The 19764-nt window shown below is 37.4% G+C and overlaps 1 protein-coding gene across 1 annotated transcript; it reads left to right on the top strand.

Annotated features, from left to right (window-relative positions):
* Nucleotides 1-2073: 2073 nt before the first annotated feature.
* shfl (shiftless antiviral inhibitor of ribosomal frameshifting) lies at nucleotides 2074-18025 on the top strand. The gene is given in 10 exon segments (NM_001105527.1): nucleotides 2074-2196; nucleotides 2480-2621; nucleotides 2748-2797; nucleotides 2955-2993; nucleotides 8579-8638; nucleotides 8739-8774; nucleotides 8877-9032; nucleotides 12942-13045; nucleotides 16951-17108; nucleotides 17620-18025. Coding segments are annotated over 10 exon segments (984 nt in total). The 5' UTR covers nucleotides 2074-2169; the 3' UTR covers nucleotides 17832-18025.
* The last annotated feature ends 1739 nt before the right edge of the window (nucleotides 18026-19764 follow it).

The following is a 19764-nucleotide window of genomic DNA, read 5'->3' as shown; positions in this document are numbered from 1 at the left end:
ACAACAATAATAATAATAATAATAATAATAATAATTATTATTATTATTATTATTATTATATTTTAATAATCAACCAATAATAATATTTAAAATAATATTTTTTATTTATTTAATATTAAGGTAAAAACAAATGATTAATCCTATAATTTAATTTGGGATGAATAATTCATTAAAAAATATGAACATTTTATAAAATGTTTCTTCAATGCTACAAAATGATGTATTATGATGGGTGTTTGTGCTCAAAAGATTTGAATTCACCGACAGGATAGTAAAGCTGACATAATAATAATAGTAGTAGTAAAAATAATAATAGTAATAATAATTATAATAATAATAATAATAATAATAATAAACAATAAACTAAACAAAAAACTAAATGTAAAATTATATTATTTTCTTTATTTACATAATTTTAATATTTATTAACATTATAAGAAAATGTGCATGATGGGCATTTGTGTTATTTTTTAGTAATAATAATGATAATAATAATACCAATAATAATATACTTATTATTATTATTATTATTATTATTATTATTATTATTATTATTATTAATGTTTTTCATATTATTGTTGTTAATGAATATGGTGATGATGATAATGATAATAATGTTGTCAGGCTACATATAATTATATAATTATATAATTATACATAATAAAGAAGAATTGTCGAATTCATTAAATTTGGTAGGCATTCATTTTGAATTATTCTGCTGTGGCCACCCCTGATGAATAAAAGGACTAAGCCAGAAGAAAATGAATAATGAATGAATGAATAATTTTGGTATATATTTCAAAATTCATAACTAATATAACATTTTAAATGTTAATAAGACAACTATTTTATTATATACAATTTATGTAAATTGTTGGTTCAGGGCTAGGCTATAAACAAACCTGCAATAATGACAATGCAAACTGGATTTTATTAGACTATTTTGGAGTTACCACTATAGTCCCATACAAAATTAAAATGACACAAGTAAGGACATCAAACTCTCTGAAACAAGAGTCAGACCTCCTTCGTACATATTCAGTCGATACGTTTGTAGTAAAATACAAAACAGATACCAATACTAACTGTTTCCTTTGTAAGCAACACCTAGAGTCTCTAGTTTACTTATTCTGGCAATGCAGTTACTCTAATTTGCGTTGGAAAGACTTTTCCCTTTTTATAATTAAGAACATTAATTAAGACTTTTCCTTACTGTGGGAAAATTTTTTATTTGGTTTTGTTAATTGGAAAACAGGGACTTCAACATAAAAATAAAAGGTATTTTTTTTAATCTTTTTATTTCACAATCAAAATTGTATATACATGAATTTAAATTTACAAAACTTTTTTCTAACTTTATTATATCAAAAGTTAAAACTAATAAAGAATGTAATAAATGTAACAAAGAAGTTTTTACTTTAAAAACAAAAACTGAAATTTGTAAATTATATAATTCATTGTACAATAATATATCCCGTGCGTATTCATTCATAAATTTTCTTTTCGGCTTGTCCCTTTATTAATCAAGGGTCGCCATAGCAGAATGAACCACCAACTTATCCAGCATATGTTTTACACAGCGGATGCCCTTCCAGCTGCAAACTATCACTGGCAAATAAATACAAATAAACTGTCATTCACTTACATACACTACGGGCAATTTAGCTTACCCAAATTCACCAATACGCAAATCTTTGGACTTGTGGGGGAAACCGGAGCACCCGAAGGAAACCCACGACAACACGGGGAGAATGCAAACTCCACACAGAAATGCCAACTGATTCGAACCAGTGTTCTTCTTGCTATGAGGCGAAAGCGCTACCCACTGCGATACCCCTTATTTATTTATATACTATTTATTTATTTTATACTGAACTGTGTTTATTGTCTCGCATTGTTTATAAAAAAACAAAAGAAAAAAAAAGACAATCCAACTGATAATTTTTAGTGAACAAAGAGTCGAATCCCTGCGATGAATCTTCCTACAGTCATGAGTGCTCTTGTTTAGTACTCGGTTTGTGGTCTGTCGACCTCTAGTGGTCATGTTGTGACATTCCTGGTCAAACTGAAAGTAATATTCCTCTGTATAACGCTAAGGAAACGGTACAGCACTAAAGGAGCTCTAGTGTTTTTGTATTTGACACCTAAACAGAAGCACACGCCTGAAAAATGAGTCGAATGCACGAAGAAGTGGAGGTACGGTATTTATTACTCTGGTAAACCTACAGCTGAATGGCGTACGCTATTTGATACAATATGAAATGCTATCAAAGGAAGTACAGTGCAGTAACTTCCTTACCAGTCCTATATTTGATACAGGCTAAAAACAGATTGACACCTTTGCTGTTAGATATCTAATTTCTCTTTATTTGATATATCTACAGGGCGACAACCTTGAGTATTAAAAGCAGACATATAACGAAGCTGATTTTTCAATAAACATAAATACATGTCAATTGTTTTTGTTCTCTTGATTTAGTTGGAAAAAAGTGTGAGGCGACTGAGAGAGAAGTTTCATGGACTAATAGAAATCGACACGGCTGTGCTGCTTATGCGACGATATGTGAAAAACCATCGTATGGTTGCAATGTGGATCGCCCTGATGGCAGATAATGACAGGGGTAAAGTGCAACCATTTTATCGTAACAAAACATGTCGTATAAGTCTGTTTTCTTTGTCATGTCAATGCCTTTTCCATTTATTCAAGTTATTTTGAATTTTTTAACTGCTATATCTTTTATATGTAGAGCTGGACGAGGAAGACCAGGCAGCTTTGAATAATGACCCAGTAGCTAAGGTGGTATTATTATTATTCAGGTGACAGAAAGCACTTTATGCAAACTTTGGAAAGAGAGCACACCTTAAATGCTTGTTTCTTATTTAATGCAATGGATTTTAAATAAGCACTGCTTGTATTGGGTTATTTGATGAACACATTTTCCGCTTTCATACAGAACGTGATTATGAAACTCAAAGCTGAAGAACAACAACAGGTAATGTCCCAACAATCTCTTAAAGAGACAGTTCACTCAAAGATTTTATTTTTGTTTACTCACCCTCAGGCCGTTTAACAAGTAGGGGGAGAGCGAGGCACAAAATAACACTTTTTGGTTTGGGTCAAAAAATGAACAAAGAAGTGGGGTTAGACAAACTGTATTTTTTTACCAACCACACACAAGCCTTTCATACAAATGAGCACTGGTTGTATGATCGCCGGACCTATGGTTTCTGTGCAGTAAGTGCCAGGAGTATAAATGTTACCATTTACCTCACCTGCAGGGCAAGTTGTAACAGACAGAGGGTTAGTTGTAACACGTGCTTTTAAAGCCAGATTTCGAACAATTAAATTTTATTCCGTTTACTTTAAATGGTCTATTTCCTCAGTACTTAACTAAAATTATTTTTTTTCTAAATAGGGGCTAGGGGATGGCCACCGATTTGGCATCGTACGATGTCTAATGTAAAACATTGCGATGAACGATGACATCATCGTCATAGGCGGCGGTTAATTAATTATTTATAAATAATTAATTAGGTCATGGCGAAGCAGTGGCGCAGTAGGTAGTGCTGTCGCCTCACAGCAAGAAGGTCGCTGGTTCGAACCTCGGCCCAGTTGGCGTTTCTGTGTTGAGTTTGCATGTTCTCCCTGTGTTCGCGTGGGTTTCCTCCGGGTGCTCCGGTTTCCCCCACAGTCCCAAAGACATGCAGTACAGGTGAATTGGCTAGGCTAAATTGTCCGTAGTGTAAGAGTATGTGTATGTATCTGCTGCATAAAAACCTGCTGGATAAGTTGGCGGGTCATTCAGCTGTGGCGACCCTGGATTAATAAAGGGACTAAGCCGACAAGAAAATGAATAAATGAATAATTAGTTCATAACAAATTAATTATTTTCAGCCTACCTTTTCAACTACCTGACCTGCATGGTCTTTGTTTTTCCCAAGACCAAATCATAAATAAATAAGCTACACACAAATTACCACCTGTCAAACACTTTTTCTGCAGGAGTCTTGCATGAATAATAGGCAGAGTGATCTGTGTTGGTATAATGACGTTGACAAACTTGGTTGGTAAAAAAGGTGCACAACTAACAGGAACTAACCGACAGTATCTGGAGTTTTCGTTTACTAAGTACAAGCGTGAAAGCGAAAGATTGCAGCAGCTTACTTTACCTGATACGTTTACAGGTTATTTGATAGATTCAAAAGACTGCAGAGTTGTTACGTATATAGAGACAAGATTAATTAAATATCACCTTTAACAATTATAGTGAGACCTGATCCTGTGGTTAGGGCTGGGCGATTTGGCAAAAAAATTCAAAATTCTAGGGTTTTTTTATAAAGTTTGACCGATTCACGATTTCGATTTTTTTTTTTATTGTGTTACTAGTCTTCTTAAAAAATTACAACAACATGACTGAAGTAACATTCTCTTTAACTTAAACCATCTGGTTAAGGAACATTGTAGTTTTAATGGCCATGTCATACAAAAATCGGTCAAGGTGTAAATAAATGTAAAACAAATTCACGAGTTAAATAGCGTTGCTGAAAATTTGAATAAGAAATATTTGTGTAAATATTGCAGTTGCAGGAATACAGAGGTATTTTTTGCAAGTTTTGCTGAGCCTAGGAAAGATTGGCTGTCAGCTCGGCTTTGACTTTGTCTTCTGATTAAATGACAGGTTGTAATGCTGCTGCCTTTTTCTTAAAAAGATACAGTGGAACCAAAGGACTGAACATGGAAACTGTAAAGCCTAATTTAACCCAATGTGTGAAGTTGTGGACGTATAGCAGGAGCAAATACAAGTACCAGATGTGTGTCTAATATAAAATAATATATTTAATCTATTTTTCTTTTTCCCCCTTTTAAATACCGATCATTTGATGCGCTTTGCTCCACTTTCTCTATTATGCTGTCTGATCTGTCTGGTTTTCATCTAGGTCCGCTAAATGACGTCATGGGGGCGGGTACTTTCATTTTCACTGCTACAGGCCCTCACCTCTGCTTGTGTTCAAACCAAAAGATCGGTGTGGTTTTTCACATGGCAGGTTTTTACGTTCTTCATACATGTTGAGATCGAGTTTATCGACTTGATGAGGGAATGTCTTGACAATCCACACAGACGTGACTCAGACTAATGCAACCAGTAAAATCCTACATGACTTCACGCTTTAACAGGCAGTCAAGCAGGTCGCACACCAGAAACGAAACGGCGCGCACATGACAGTTTAAAGTATCATACACATAAGTATCATACACACAGCATAATAAAAAATACTTTTATGCTGCAAAAATGTTTTTTCCTGGGTTTCTCATCCAAATTTCTTTTTCTTTTCTAATAACTGGCAAGAAGACGTCAGCCGACACTGGTGAGCCGACACTGGTGAAAACCTCGAAAGCTTGCCATGGTTAACCCTGAGCAAATACCTTAAAACTTTATCTTACATTTTACCCCGCGTTACTTTGGGCCCCGTACTCCCATAGGTGAGGTTTTTTTTCCTTACAGAAGCTGGCAATTTCTACATTTTAATCTCACATATTGCCTGTACTTAACAATTTAATAGGCATCATACTCACGGGGTCGACCTTTTATCCATAGGTTATCATCAGCGTGAGAATTATACATTGACAATCGGAGTGGTCAGTACTGTTTTTCAGTAGCAGTTTGGTAATACACGCTTCAGTGAATCAAATTTATGAATGTATTTAAATTACTTCAAATTTATTAATAAAATGGGCATCACCGAGGTGCAGTGGGTAGCATGATCGCCTCACAGCAAGAAGGTCACTGGTTCAAGCCCCGACTGGGTCAGTTGGCATTTCTGTGTGGAGTTTGCATGGTCTCCCTGTGTTTGTGTGGATTTCCTCCAGGTGCTCCGGGTTTCCCCATAGTAAAAAGACATGCGGTATAGGTGAATGGAATAAGCTAAATTGGCCGTAGTGTATGGATGTGAATGGGAGTGTATGGGTGTTTCCCGGTGATGGATTGCTGCTGGAAGGTCATCCACTGTGTAAAACATATGCTGGATAAGTTGGCGGTTCATTCCGCTGTGTCGACCCCTGATTAATAAAGGGACTAAAAGAAAGTGAATGAATGAATAAAGTTTTCAGTGTTTTGAGGGTTATTTAGTAACTATTTTAGAGGCTACTGTAGGTTAAACTATACAAATTGTGTGTCTAATTTATTTTTATTTTTTTGTTAGGCTACATGCAGATACAAACATCTAGAACGCCAAGTTTCAGACAGTTGGATTGTATTTGTCCTAGCATTGGTTGGCTCGATTATCCATTCACAATAATATAAACCTTTGAGGGGCTCAAATGTAAATTTATATTATACAATTTAAATTATTAATATTTAAGATATAGATCAGAGAAAGCTATTTCTTACTTTTAAACAACTGACCCCCCATGGATTTTGTTTTGATGTCCTCACGGGGAGGATTAAGTGTAATGTAATGTAATGTGTATTTATATAGTGCATTTATTGTGTTTGGCCATACAGCCAAAGCACTTCACAGTCATTGGGGGCATTTTCAACAGCACCACCAGCATGCAGCATCCATGTGGATGATGTGAGGGCAGCCACAGATCAACGACGCCAGTGCGCTCACCACACACCAGCAATTGGTGGAGTGGAGAGAAAGTGATAGAGCTAGTTCGGTGGATGGGGGTGATTGGGAGGCTATAATGGTTATATAAATGGTATATATAAAGGCCCAAGGGTAGAATTTGGACAGGACTCCGGGGTTAAACCCCTACTATTTTTTTCGAAGGACATCCTGGGATTTTTAATGACCACAAACAGTCAGGACCTCAGTTTAACATCTCATTTGAAAGACGGCGCCTACTGACAGTATTGTGTCCCTTTAAGTATACTAGGGCAGTCAATCCTCCCAAACGCCCCTGTAATTCACACCCTGCTTATCCTTATTTTTACATATTTTAATTGTTTATTACTATTAATAAGAGAAGTGTAAGTAAATTATTCAATCCAAGATGTGAGCCAAAAATTTATTTTCAAGAAGTGCACCTTAAAGGATTAAAGGGATAGTTCACAGAAAAGGAAATTCTCCAATCTTTGACGCACTCCAAAATTTCTTTTGCTGCTTGTTCAAACCACCTAGCCTATTTAAAATGAGCAGAAACAACTTGAATCACTTGAATGTGCATTTGCGTTCCAAAAACGCGAGGCGCACTGCACTGCTAGGCAACAACTAAATCAGCTAGATATTTTGCGAGAGCGTTGCTGTTGATATTAATATAACTCTAATTCATTCATTCATTCATTTTCTTGACGGCTTAGTCCCTTTATTGATCTGGGGTCGCCACAGTGGAATGAACTACCAACTTATCCAGCAAGTTTTTACACAGCGGATGCCCTTCCAGCCGCAACCCATTTCTGGGAAACATCCACGCACACACTCATACACTACGGACAATTCAGCCTTCCCAATTCACCTGTACCGCATGTCTTTGGACTGTGGGGGAAACCGGAGCACCTGGAGGAAAACCACACGAATGCAGGGAGAACATGCAAACTCTACACAGAAACGCCAACTGAGCCGAGGATCGAAACAGCAACCTTCTTGCTGTGAGGCGAACGTGCTACCCACTGCGCCACTGCATCGCCTATAACTCTAAAATCTAAAAATATTGTGATATTCAAGATTTGTGAAGTCATACAGCTCCAGATAACAGCAACCACAAGTCTCTCCTCCATCTTCAAAAGTCTCCCTTGTTGTCTTGACAACATAAACACTGCAGGCACCTCAACGGAAACTCAGCCTCTGCTTTCATTTGATTAGAAAATGAAAAAAACGCGAGTGACGTAACACGCTTTTTCCACTCCAAGTTGACTTTTTTCAAGGGAGAGCGCACAGCGCGCAAGGGCAAAAACGCAAGGCGAAGCAGGCAGTTAAAAAGCAAGGCACTCATGGCACATAAGCAGTGTGCAACACGCTCGCGGCCATTAGTAAACCATTCAAAAAAGGCGCCTCTCAATGCATAAAGCACATTCTTTGTGATCGGCCCCTTAAAGTGTTTTTGGTGATAACTTAATTATTTTTGGTAAAATCCACTTAAATTGGTAAAAACTAACAAGTTAACTTCATTTCTTCATGTTGTGTCAACACATATCGATTGTGTGGAACCCAGCATTTTTAACAGTGCATCCTCAGCTCGTCTTAAACTAGTTTTCTTTTGTTCTGTTGATCACAAAAGATGATATTATGATGAATGTTGGAAACCAGTAACCTCTGGCTTGTACAGTACTTGTTTTTATTATCAGGAAGGTCAATGGTTTCCGACATTCTTCATTCTTCTAATCTTCTTTTGTGTTCAACAGAAACTCAAACAAGTTTGGAACAAGTGAAGGTTGAGTAAATAATGACTGAATTTTCACTTTTTGGTTGAACTATTCCTTTTACAAAGCGTAAATATCCTTGTATGTAAATGTAAATATAAATATGTCTTGTTACATGATTTCTGAAAACAAAAGTAGAAGGTATTGCTGTTTACCTTACAGTTTTTTAATTGTATAATGATGATAGTCAAGATGTGGTCGTCAAAAATTTATAGGTGGAGAAACATGCCAAGTCATCGTCCTCTGGATCCAGTGGTGCAGGACCATCCGCAAAAGTAAGATGTTGTTTTCAGTGTATGAACATCTACAGGATGAATAAATCATTGCATTACATTGTAGTATTTATGCATGACTCAAATTCCCCTTCTTTCTCAGGCAAAGAAACAACCAAGTGATGACCGGGATATAACGGTTAGTTGCTTTACATTATGTACTTAGTTTTAAACCCTGCCACAGTTGATATTGCAGTACTGTATGAGCATTGTGGACTAACATGCACAGACATGCTTGCAGGAGCTTGGGACGCGTCTAAGAGTTCTGCCATTAACAATGGAAAACAAGCAAATGTTTGACCAGGCGCAGGCAAACCAGATCCCGTCAGACACACATCAGTTTGCCTGTGAGTCATGTGACAGGGATTGGTGGCGACGTGTGCCCCAGAGGAAAAGGGTAAGATGTTGGACCACACCCTTAAAACTCAAATCAGGCTCAGTTAAATCAAGGGCTGTGCTGGTGAATGTCAGAGGTTTGAAGTGGGATAGTAAATAAATGAAAATCTGCAGTCAGTTCCATCAGGCCATCAAAAATGAGGGTCTTTTTGTCTTTAGTAGAACATTAAAGATCTCATGAAATCTAAACGAAATTTGGTATGTGGGATTAAGGCATAGGGACATAGCGATGAGCCCTTCTGAATAGAACAAACTGCTCAACACTAAACAACTTCTCTGTGCAAAGGATTAAGACAGCCAAAAAGTGGCTATGTTTACATGGACATGAGTTATCAAGTTATTTGCCTCAATATGAATAAAACAATAATATGATTAATATTATTGTTGGCCGGCAGCTAGCTCTCTGCAACTATCACATGGTCGCCCACTGAAGCTATGCAGGGCCATGCCCGGTCAGTACCTGGATGGGAGACCACATGGGACAGCTAGGTGGCTGTCAGAAGTGGTGTTAGTGAGGCCAGCAGGGGGCGCCCAACCTGTGGTCTGCGAGGGTCTTAATGCCCCAGGACATTGATGAAGACTCTATACTGCTCAGTGAGCGCCGTCTTTCGGATGAGACATTAAAGCGAGGTCCGGACTCTCTGTGGTTGTTAAAAATTCCAGGATGTCCTTCAATAAAAGAGTAGGGGTTTAACCCCGGCATCCTGGTCAAATTTGCCGACTATCCTCTGTCCATCATGGCCCTATATCATAATTGGCTTCATTACTCATTCATTAGTCTCCTCTCCACCAATCAGCTGGTGTGTGGTCTGACGCAATATGGCTGTCGTCGCATCATCCAGGTGGATGTTACACACTGGTGGTGGATGAGGAGATTGCCCCCTATTGTGTAAAGCACTTTGAGTATCTAGCGCTATATAAATTTAAGGAATTATTATTATTATTATTGAGGTGTTTACATGAGTTCCTTTCATGATTCTGTTTTACATGTTACAACACATAACTGGATTAGCTTCATTGCGTTCATCTGGGTACATTTTTTTCATGCCCCCATGACAAACAAGATATTGGATGCGACTAAACTGCTGGAAGAGTGTAGTTTTAATGGAATTTGATACCGCATGCCATGTGGAGGAAAAAGCTTCACGGTGTGTGTGTCTGTGATCCTTTACTGACTCGGTAGGTGCAGAGAATAGTCACATACTGTCACAAAATGCAGCAAAAACCCTACACGACAGTAATAGTTTGATTGCGGTGTTTACATGTCTGTACTGCACGTCAATAATGTAACTAAAATCGACGTACTCCACATGTCTTAATTCGATTTCTCTTTAGTTCGATTATGACTTTAACCGTGTTGTGAAATCTACTCATGAACCTTCCTCGTTTGACCACCAGAGGGAGCCATCGCCTGAGTTCTAATTTCCCCAATGCTCAACTGGGATTGATTACATACAGCTGAAACCAATTTCAGACTCTCTATATATACGCACACATCCTTCACTCGGTGCGAAGTTTTGATTATCACCATCATCTCTAAACGTTACCCTGTTGATTATTGCCTATCTGTGTATTGACCTGGACTGTCTTACCGTTTCCGAAGCTATCTGCCTGCCCTGACCACTGCATAGTTATATCGATTCCATCTGCCAGCCGCCTGCCCCTAATCTCCGCCTGTCTCTCGTTAAAGATTACTCTCTCCTAACCTCGACCCACGCCTGCTCTTCGACTATACTACTGGAAAGTTCCTATTTAATCTGATATTAAATGAGTTTCCACCTGTGAGTTATTACTGTTATTAAAGTGTGCATATGGATCCAGAAATGTCTGATGAATCATTACAAATCGGATTAATCAAAAATAAAACATTTCATGAAACTCCAAAGAAATGTGGATAGCGCAGTGACCCAATGATGTTAATTGAACTATGTGCTATAACATGTAAAACGGAATCATGAAAGGAACATTCAAAAAGCAACTCGTTTAAACGCCGTAATCTTTTTATTGTCTTAATTAGTTTAAGGCAAATAATTTGATTACTAATGTGCATGTAAAGCCACCGTCTATCAGTTGTACCTTTCAAAACCCTTCTTTCGAAGTAGCCAGTTTTAAGCACTTCGGTTTGTAACGACACTTCATTATGGCGGCCATGATACATCCTGCTTGGAATGCATTGCCAGTTTGCTGTAAGGTTGTCTAAAATTTGGATTTAGAAAATATATGCATTCAAAACGTGCACTCTCTCACTTGTTCCAATATGGATCCACCATTGTGATGACCTCACAATGCAGCTTCTCTTGAAATTTTCTGCCCAATCAAATGGCCTCTATAATTTGAAGCGACTTGTTCCTACTTTCAAACAAATGCTAAAGCTGCAGTTCACATGGACCACAAATGTATTGGACCCACAATTTTGGACTCTCAATTTTACACAGAATGCTTATGAAGATGAAGGTGACTTTTTTCTTCATTAGAACAATAAAGAAGATTTTTGGCTACATCTGTGGTCCTTGGTGATTCATATTATCCAAGTCAACCCACCAAACAACTTTGTGTTTATTAGACATCTAATATACAGGGGTTTGGACAATGAAACTAATACACTGGCCAATTTAGTGTTGGATGTTTCATGGCTAAATTTGACCAGCATGTGACCAAGACAGCAAATGTTGGTGATGTATCAAGAGCTACAGTATCCAGGGTAATGTCAGCAAGCTGCCAAGAAGGATGAACCACATCCAACAGGAGTAAATGAGGACAAAAGAGGAATCTGACTGAAAGGGATTGTATTCAAAAAACATAAAACCACAGCTGCCAACTCCCAACTCACTGCAGATTTAAATGTGCATCTCAACTTTACTGTTTCCACCAAAACTGTTCATTGGGAGCTCCACAGGGTCAATATACATGGCTGCTTGCTATAGCCCAGGGGTGCTCAATCCTGTTCCTGGAGATCTACCTTCCTGCAGATTTCAGTTGCAACCCATATCAACACACCTGCCTGTAATTATCACGTGGTGTTCAGGTCCTAATTAATTGGTTCAGGTGTGTTTGATATGGGTAGCAACTAAAATCTGCAGGAAGGTAGATCTCCAGGAACAGGATTGAGTACCCCTGTTATAGCCTAACATTTGGTCATTTATGCCAATGCCAAATGTCAGATTCAGTGGTGCCAGTTTTGAAAACCTTGGGCTGTGGACAAGGTGAAACATGTATTGCTCTGTGATGAGTCCACCTTCACAGTCAGTTCCACATTCGGGAGAGTTACATTGTGGAGACTCCCCAAAGAAGTGCGCCATCCAGACTGTTGCATGCACAGAGTGAAGCAGAGAGGACTACTGATGAATTGGGCTGCAATATCATGGCATTTCCTAGGCCCAGTGCTAGAATGGGTGCATTACTGCCAAGGACTACCAAACCATTCTGGTGTACCATGTGCACCCAATGGTTCAGACATTGTATCCTGAAGCAAGACAGCAAGTCTGGTGGCAGATTGGTTTAATAAACATGAACGTGAAGTTGAACATCTCCCATGGCCTGCACAGCCATCAGATCCAAATATTATTTAGATTCTTTGGGGTGTTTTGGTGGAGTGAGTTAGAAAACGTTTCCTTCACCAGCATCATGTAGTGACCTAGCCACTGGTTTGCAAGAAGAATAGCCCAAAGTCCCTCTGGTCACAGTACAGGACACTTTCAAAGATGAATTGGTGCTGTATTGGCTACAAAAAAGGATATGGCTTAAAATCTTTAATGTTCTACTAAATAAAAAATACCTACATCTTTGATGACCTAAGGGAATGTAAATTAGCAACAGATTTAAATAGTCAATGTCGCGTGAACTCTCCCATTCATTTAAACTGAAAAGCAATACAAAATGTTCAGGATTCTTCTATGTGACCTGTTGTCAGGTGTCACGCTGTCACAGATGCAAAAAGAAGTACGACCCTGTGCCACCTGACAGAATGTGGGGTATAGCAGAGTTTACCTGCCCAAACTGCACTCGAAACTTCAAGTAAGATTTTACCTTTAATTGTAGAATAATGTATAGCAGTGGTCAGCAAACCAACAATAACTTGGATTATTTTGATAGCAATACACTGACACTTAATTTAATAGTGGATAAGAAACACTTGCTTTTCATCCACTAAAATAGCTAGGATGTATGCATATTGCCTCTATTCTTTTTTGTGTGACCAATTTTCATTGTCAGTTTTCCTTTTTGAAATGTTTCTTTTCAACCGGCTATATCTAAAAGGCTAACATCACTCGTTATACCATGTAATAGCATATCCCCAGCATGCAAACATTTTTTTAATGTATTTTAGCACATGATGCCAAGAAACTATTCTAATAAATTATTATAGTGTAAAAGCAGCCTGCTTTAAAGTAAGTTAGGCTCCATTATGTAACATGTTAATTATTATGATACATTAATGATCTATTATACACAATATGGAAAGAGAAAATAAAACAGTTTTTTTTAAAGCATAACTCTACACTCTATATCTTACACTCTCAGAAATAAAGGTACGAGAGCTGTCACAGGGGTGGTATCTTTTCAAAAGGTACACATTTGTACTTAAAGGGTCCATGCTGGTACCTCAGAACTGTATATTAGTACCTACAAATTTAAGAGGAACTCTTTTGTATACAAATATGTACCCTTGGGGTATTAATATGGACCTTTCAGGTACAAATTTGTACCTTTTGAAAAGCTACCACCCCAGTGACAACTCACATACCTTTATTTCTGAGAGTGTAGGATGCCATTTATTAGCTCATTCGAGTCCTCTTTGTTAATGTATTTGTATCCGTGCCGCATCTTCCAAATGTGTTTTAGCAAGGCAGTCTGGATTGCAAGTTGGTAAATGAAGATACTTGCCAACTTGGGTGTCTCTATGCTGCTATATTAATTTATCCAGTGTAAAATCTATACACAGCCATGTGGCTTTTTGTTAATGACTGTCCTACTAGGACTAATAGCGCACTGCCAGTTACAAAAGACATGGTAACAGTCTGTCACAAGCAAAACTAGTTGCATTATTTATCAATTCATTTCTTAAAGCAACATTATATGTAACTATTGCTAGTGGCTCCCCCTTGTGGTTGATATAATTGTCTGCTACCGGCTGAGTTCAAAACTTGCCAACAAAAGTTGCCAACTTAGCAATTCTGTTGCTAGATTTAGTAACTTTTCGTACTATCCTAGCATCAAATTTAGAAATTTTTAACATTCATGTGGCTACTTTTAGCAATTTTTTAAAAAGTGACTCAAAAGAACAGCGGCTGCAGGCTTCACTCAGCTAGCTCAGATTGTTTTTCATAACTGTTAATTTACTGATATTTGTTAACATGTATAATTTTTGGTAATTAGGTAGCAATAAATTCCAATAGTGCTATAATTGTCGTCACTGTCACAAATGTGTCAATTTCACAAGTTGAAAAGATACACAAGCTGTGATCGTTTAAAACAATATAGCTGTGTTATATTTAAAAATAAAAAAAAGATCTTATCAATAAATATTTGCATTACTTTTACAAATAGTCAACTATATTTTTCATACAAATCTAAATTGACGTAAAAATAATGTTTCAAATAATGTAAATTTTTGCTGAGATGGCCAGTCTGTTTAAGAAAACATTAATTATTTTGTAAACTACATAAAGATGTAGTTTTAAGTTGCGATTACGCAATGACATCATGGAGTAAAATAATGTGTTAATAAGAACCTATTTATTGTGCTTCTGGATTTAATGTTGTAATTTATTATAATATAATATAATATAATACACGGCGCCTCAGAAATTTGATACATTTTTTTTTAATAACAACAGGCCATTACAACAAATAGAAGCACAAAAAAACTGACAGAAGTATAGTACAAGCAATACAAGTATTACTTTTTGCAGCAAGAGAAATGTAACAATTTTTTTATAAATTTAAAAAGGTAAAGTAAAAGAAAGACAAAGAGAGAGAAAAAGAAAAGAGTTGATATATTTAATTTTATTTATTTGTATTGTTTGTAAAGCGCTTTTCGCAATAATTATTGTTTCAAAGCAGCTTTACAGAAGGTGCACACTATTACATTAGTCAAATTCTATAAAGTTGAGGATATTAGTTACCATAACTTTATTAGTTACTAATAACTAGTACATAGTACATACTGTAGGTGATGTCTATGTGAACATATTCAAAAAACTGCATTTTTGTATTAAGAGTATTTGTTGCCTTTAAAGTCTTCGATGGTTAGCCTCATCTCTTCACAGGTCTTGAATCTTAACTCGGGATGGGCATTCCCAGGTGGAAATAGAAAAGAAAGAAAATATTTTGCATAGCTGCTAATGTTTAATGTTGTATAATGAATTTGAACAAGAGATTTTAAATGTTAAGTTTATCTAGCTTTTCCTGTCCTTTCATTTTGAAGCATTGTAGATTAATTTCAATTTAGTGGAATGTTAAATAAATCTAAACTATAAGATGGTATAAAGAGTTTAAAGTCTTTTATTTTCTGTCTGAAGCCTTCTGTTTTATCACTGAACAAAAAAACCATGTCGTCATCAATCCCAGACACACGCACTCCACTAGTGTTTAAAGGGAAAAGCGCCCTCACGTTTTATCACAAATCCGACACTTCGTATTTGGTATTATGTCGTTACCAACAGGCAAAAGATTCAGATTAACGGCAAAACGACTCTAGAGTCAACTAGGGATGCAACGGTTCTCAATATAATATTGAACCGTACGGTAAGACCTCCACAATTCAATACGTACTTGTGAATTGCGGTGTTCTCGGTTTTGTGTTTAAAAATTTATGTGCGTTTTACATCTCCCCGAATTGACTGTGTGCCTGTAAGTCCATGAAACTCCTCCCCGCAATTAAATATCCAATCATTAGGCTCTAAAGTTAGAGGGCGCTTGACCATTATTCCACACTTGTTTGTTGCAGACGTTTTGGCCCCAACAGCCTTCCATACACTTGTTAGATACTACATGATGACGTCACTGATACGCAAATTAGTGTTTGATGTCATCTGGCAACATTTAGCTACTTCTAAGACAGGCTTTAGCTACATTTCATTGAAAATAGTTGGCAACACTGGTTTAAAAACCTCATTTGGAAATTATGACATCATAATGTCCTCATAGCCTCTACATAACACTGTAAAATAACAGAGGCTCTTTATTTAAGTAACTATTTAGATGCGACAGAGTGTAAGACAAGGTCGTCTGATATTGTTCTCTCTTTGGTTTCTTTGTTTTGGTTTCTGGCTCCGTCATGTCAGTGGTTTTGAGACTAGCATGTTTTATCTTAAAATTAGCTGTTGGTTAACTCCACCTAAGCCACAAGTAACAAATGTGACATATACTGTAAAAAAAGATTGCACTGTCCAATCATTATATTCAACATTTCTACATGTGTATGGTTACATTGGCTGTGGAGGGGTATTGAGCAAGGGGTGGTGGTTGTGTGTGGTGACCCAAGTATTCAAAGTTGCAAGTTTAGTGTTAGGCAACAAAAGGCTGGTCTGATTAGCATCTAGCTAATTTTAGAGTCATTATTATTATTATATATACATACATATAAATGCTAAATACATTCTGACCTCTGATGTACAGTGTTTTTATTCAGTTTTAAATGGCAGTTAGGGTGAAACGGTGGCTCAGTGGTTAGCACTGTTGCCTCACAGCAAGAAGGTCACTGTTTCAAGTCCGGGCTAGGTCAGTTGGCATTTCTCTGTGAAGTTTACATTCATGTATGGATGTTTCCTAGTACTGGATTGCAGCTGAAAGGGTATTTGCTGTGTAAAACATAAGGTGGATAAGGGACTAAGCTGAAGGAAAATGAATGAATAAATGGCAGTTATGACAACGTTTTTATGAAAGGGCATTGTGTAATCATTTTATGTTTCTGTTAGGGGTTTTGGACGGATGGATGGACGATCCCCTTGTTATGGCTGTCGCTCAGCCATTTACCCTATGAAGATTCTACCACCAAGAAGGAAGAACATGATGCCTGGGCCGAGACAACGAAACCAGCACAGCTGCTTTGCTGAAGACTGTTATCATCGAATGGGTAATATATTGCTGTTCATGACAGTGCCCACTAAAAGTCTTCTCTCTAGCTTAAGTTGTCAGATCCTAAAAAAGTAATTGTTGGTTTTGTGGACCTGCTTACTTTATGGGCAAAACTTTAATATGTAGCAAAGTTATGTGTCTCCCTGAGGTTAGTGTACTCTCAGTGCTGGGTTGTGGCTGGAAGGGCATCCGCCACATAAAAACATATGCAAGAGTAATTGGTGGTTCATTCCACTGTGGCAACCCCTGTTGAAGCAAGGAATAAGCTAAGAAAGTGTAAAACTCAAGGGTTTTCTTGTGTCATCGAATGTAGATGAGAGACTCTCAGGAGTGCTTGTAAACATCATATACCTTTGACATACCTGGTAAAAACATCCAGAGTCTATAGGGAAAGTCTTGCTCTACAAGTTACATAGCAAGCCTTTCACATGTTGTAAATATAAAAAATGGCAAAACATAGACATTCTTACATACAGCATCCTGACCAGCTGCATGTTCGTCTTCCCCAGAGCCCCATGTTCCTGGCACCGAATGCGTTCACCCGCACAGCAGACAGAAAAACAGGAAGCCTCGTGTGGTTTACCCCAGTCCTGCTCACATCAGCAGCGGATCCACCGTCAACACCTGTCTGAGTCAGGGCAGTCTGATAGAAAGCATCAATGAGCTGATTCTAGATGACATTGAAGAAGAGTCCGAGGACGACTCTGACAGCAGCAGCTGAGACCACCACAGCAGAAAGAAATCAGGGTAAAACCACTGACCTCAGTGCAGCTGCTGCTGTGAATGATAGCTTTTTGCTAGGATTTCAAATGAACAGGTAACAAATGTGTAAAGGTGTAAGCAGTCATAAGTAATGCAGGTTAAATATGTTTTGTAATATAGTCGAAAATCCAGATAATAAATTGTGACGGCGAACAGCTGAATTATGAATGGATTAATGCACAGGCTGAGTAATGGTAATGCTACCACAACATGATGCCGGTTGTATGGGAGAGAGAGTGTAACATGCTCAGCAATTCTAAAAAATAATTCAGCCAACATTAAAGATTCTGTCATCATTTACTCACCCTCAAGTGCTTTTATATTTAAGAGTTTCTCTCTTTAACAAGAAAAGGACAAAAAAGAAGATATTTTGAAGAATGTTGGAAGCCTGTAGCCATTAACATCCATAGTCTTATTTTTATATTGTCTAGTGTCAATGGCTATTATTCATTAAGTATGTATATATACACAGCCACATACTCACCGGGCGCTTTGTTAAGTGCACTTTATTAATACTGGGCTGGACCCCTTTCTGCCCTCAGAACTGCCTTAATCCTTCGTGGCATAGATTCAACAAGGTACTGTACTGTATATATTCCTCAGAGATTTTGGTCATAATAGAATCAAACAGTTTCTGCAGATTTGTCGACTGCACAGCCATGATACAAATCTCCCGTTACACCACATCCCAAAGGTGCTCTATTGGATTGATATCTAGTGACTGTGGTGGCCAATTAAGTACAGTAAACTCATTGTCATGTTTAATAAACCAGCCTGAAATGATTCGCGCTTTATGACATGTCACATTATCCTGCAGAAAGTAGCCATTAGAAGATGGGTACACTGTGGTCATAAAGGGATGGACGTGGCCTGTTTCCTTTCTATCAGCTTGAACAAGTCTGGCCATTCTTCTCTGACCTCTGGCATCAACAAGGCATTTGCGCCCACAGATCTGCCGCTCACTGGATATTTTCTCTTTTTCAGACCATTCTCTGTAAACCCTAGAGATGGTTGTGTGTGAAAATCCCAGTAGATCAGCAGTTTCTGAAATACTCAGACCAGCCTCTCAGGCACCAACAACCATGCCACGTTCAAAGTCACTTAAATCCCCTTTCTTCCCCATTCTGATGTTTGAACAGCAGCAGATCGTATTGACCATGTCTACATGCCTAAATGCATTGTTGCTGCCATGTGATTAGCTGATTAGAAATTTGCATTAATGAGCAGTTGGACTGGTGTACCTAATAAAGTGGCCGGTGTATGTGTATGTATATTATTTAATACGTTATTAAAGTTGTGACATTACAAGAATAATGTGGAAATTAAACTTCTCAAAATTTTGAAAAAGAATGTTTATTAGACAATATTTTCTTTATCGTTAGATAAAGTAGAATTTTACCAAATCATCCACATCCGTTGTATGCATTCTCGCAATCCTATTATTTCCCTGAAAATATTGTTTATAATAAAAGTTTATTGTTAGGATATTTCAACTTTATTCTTGAACCTTTTCAAATTTATTCTTGTAATATTTATACTTAATTCTCACATTTTTGACTTGACTCATAATATTTCTCTTTTATTCTTGTGCAATTTCAACTTCATTCTCAAAATATTATGACTTTAATCTTGTATTTTTAGATCCTTATTTTTACATGACACTAAAACACTGTCGTAAGGGAGAGTAAATGACCACCAGTTTTTTTTTAAATTGTAAACTGTACCCACTGGCATAACAATCAATGTCAACCAATCAGAATCTAGCAATCAGCAGCACCGCCTTGTAATAAGCTCTTGTTTTGCAAAGTCACACATGAATGGCGGAAGGTCGAAACATACTTCATTAAACAAGGAGCAGCCGAGCGTCTCTTTTTGAGTGCAGCATTTAAGGG

Source organism: Danio rerio, chromosome 3, assembly GCF_049306965.1.
Source record: "Danio rerio strain Tuebingen ecotype United States chromosome 3, GRCz12tu, whole genome shotgun sequence".
Lineage (NCBI taxonomy): Eukaryota > Metazoa > Chordata > Actinopteri > Cypriniformes > Danionidae > Danio > Danio rerio.
This window is presented reverse-complemented; position numbering and strand designations above follow the sequence as displayed.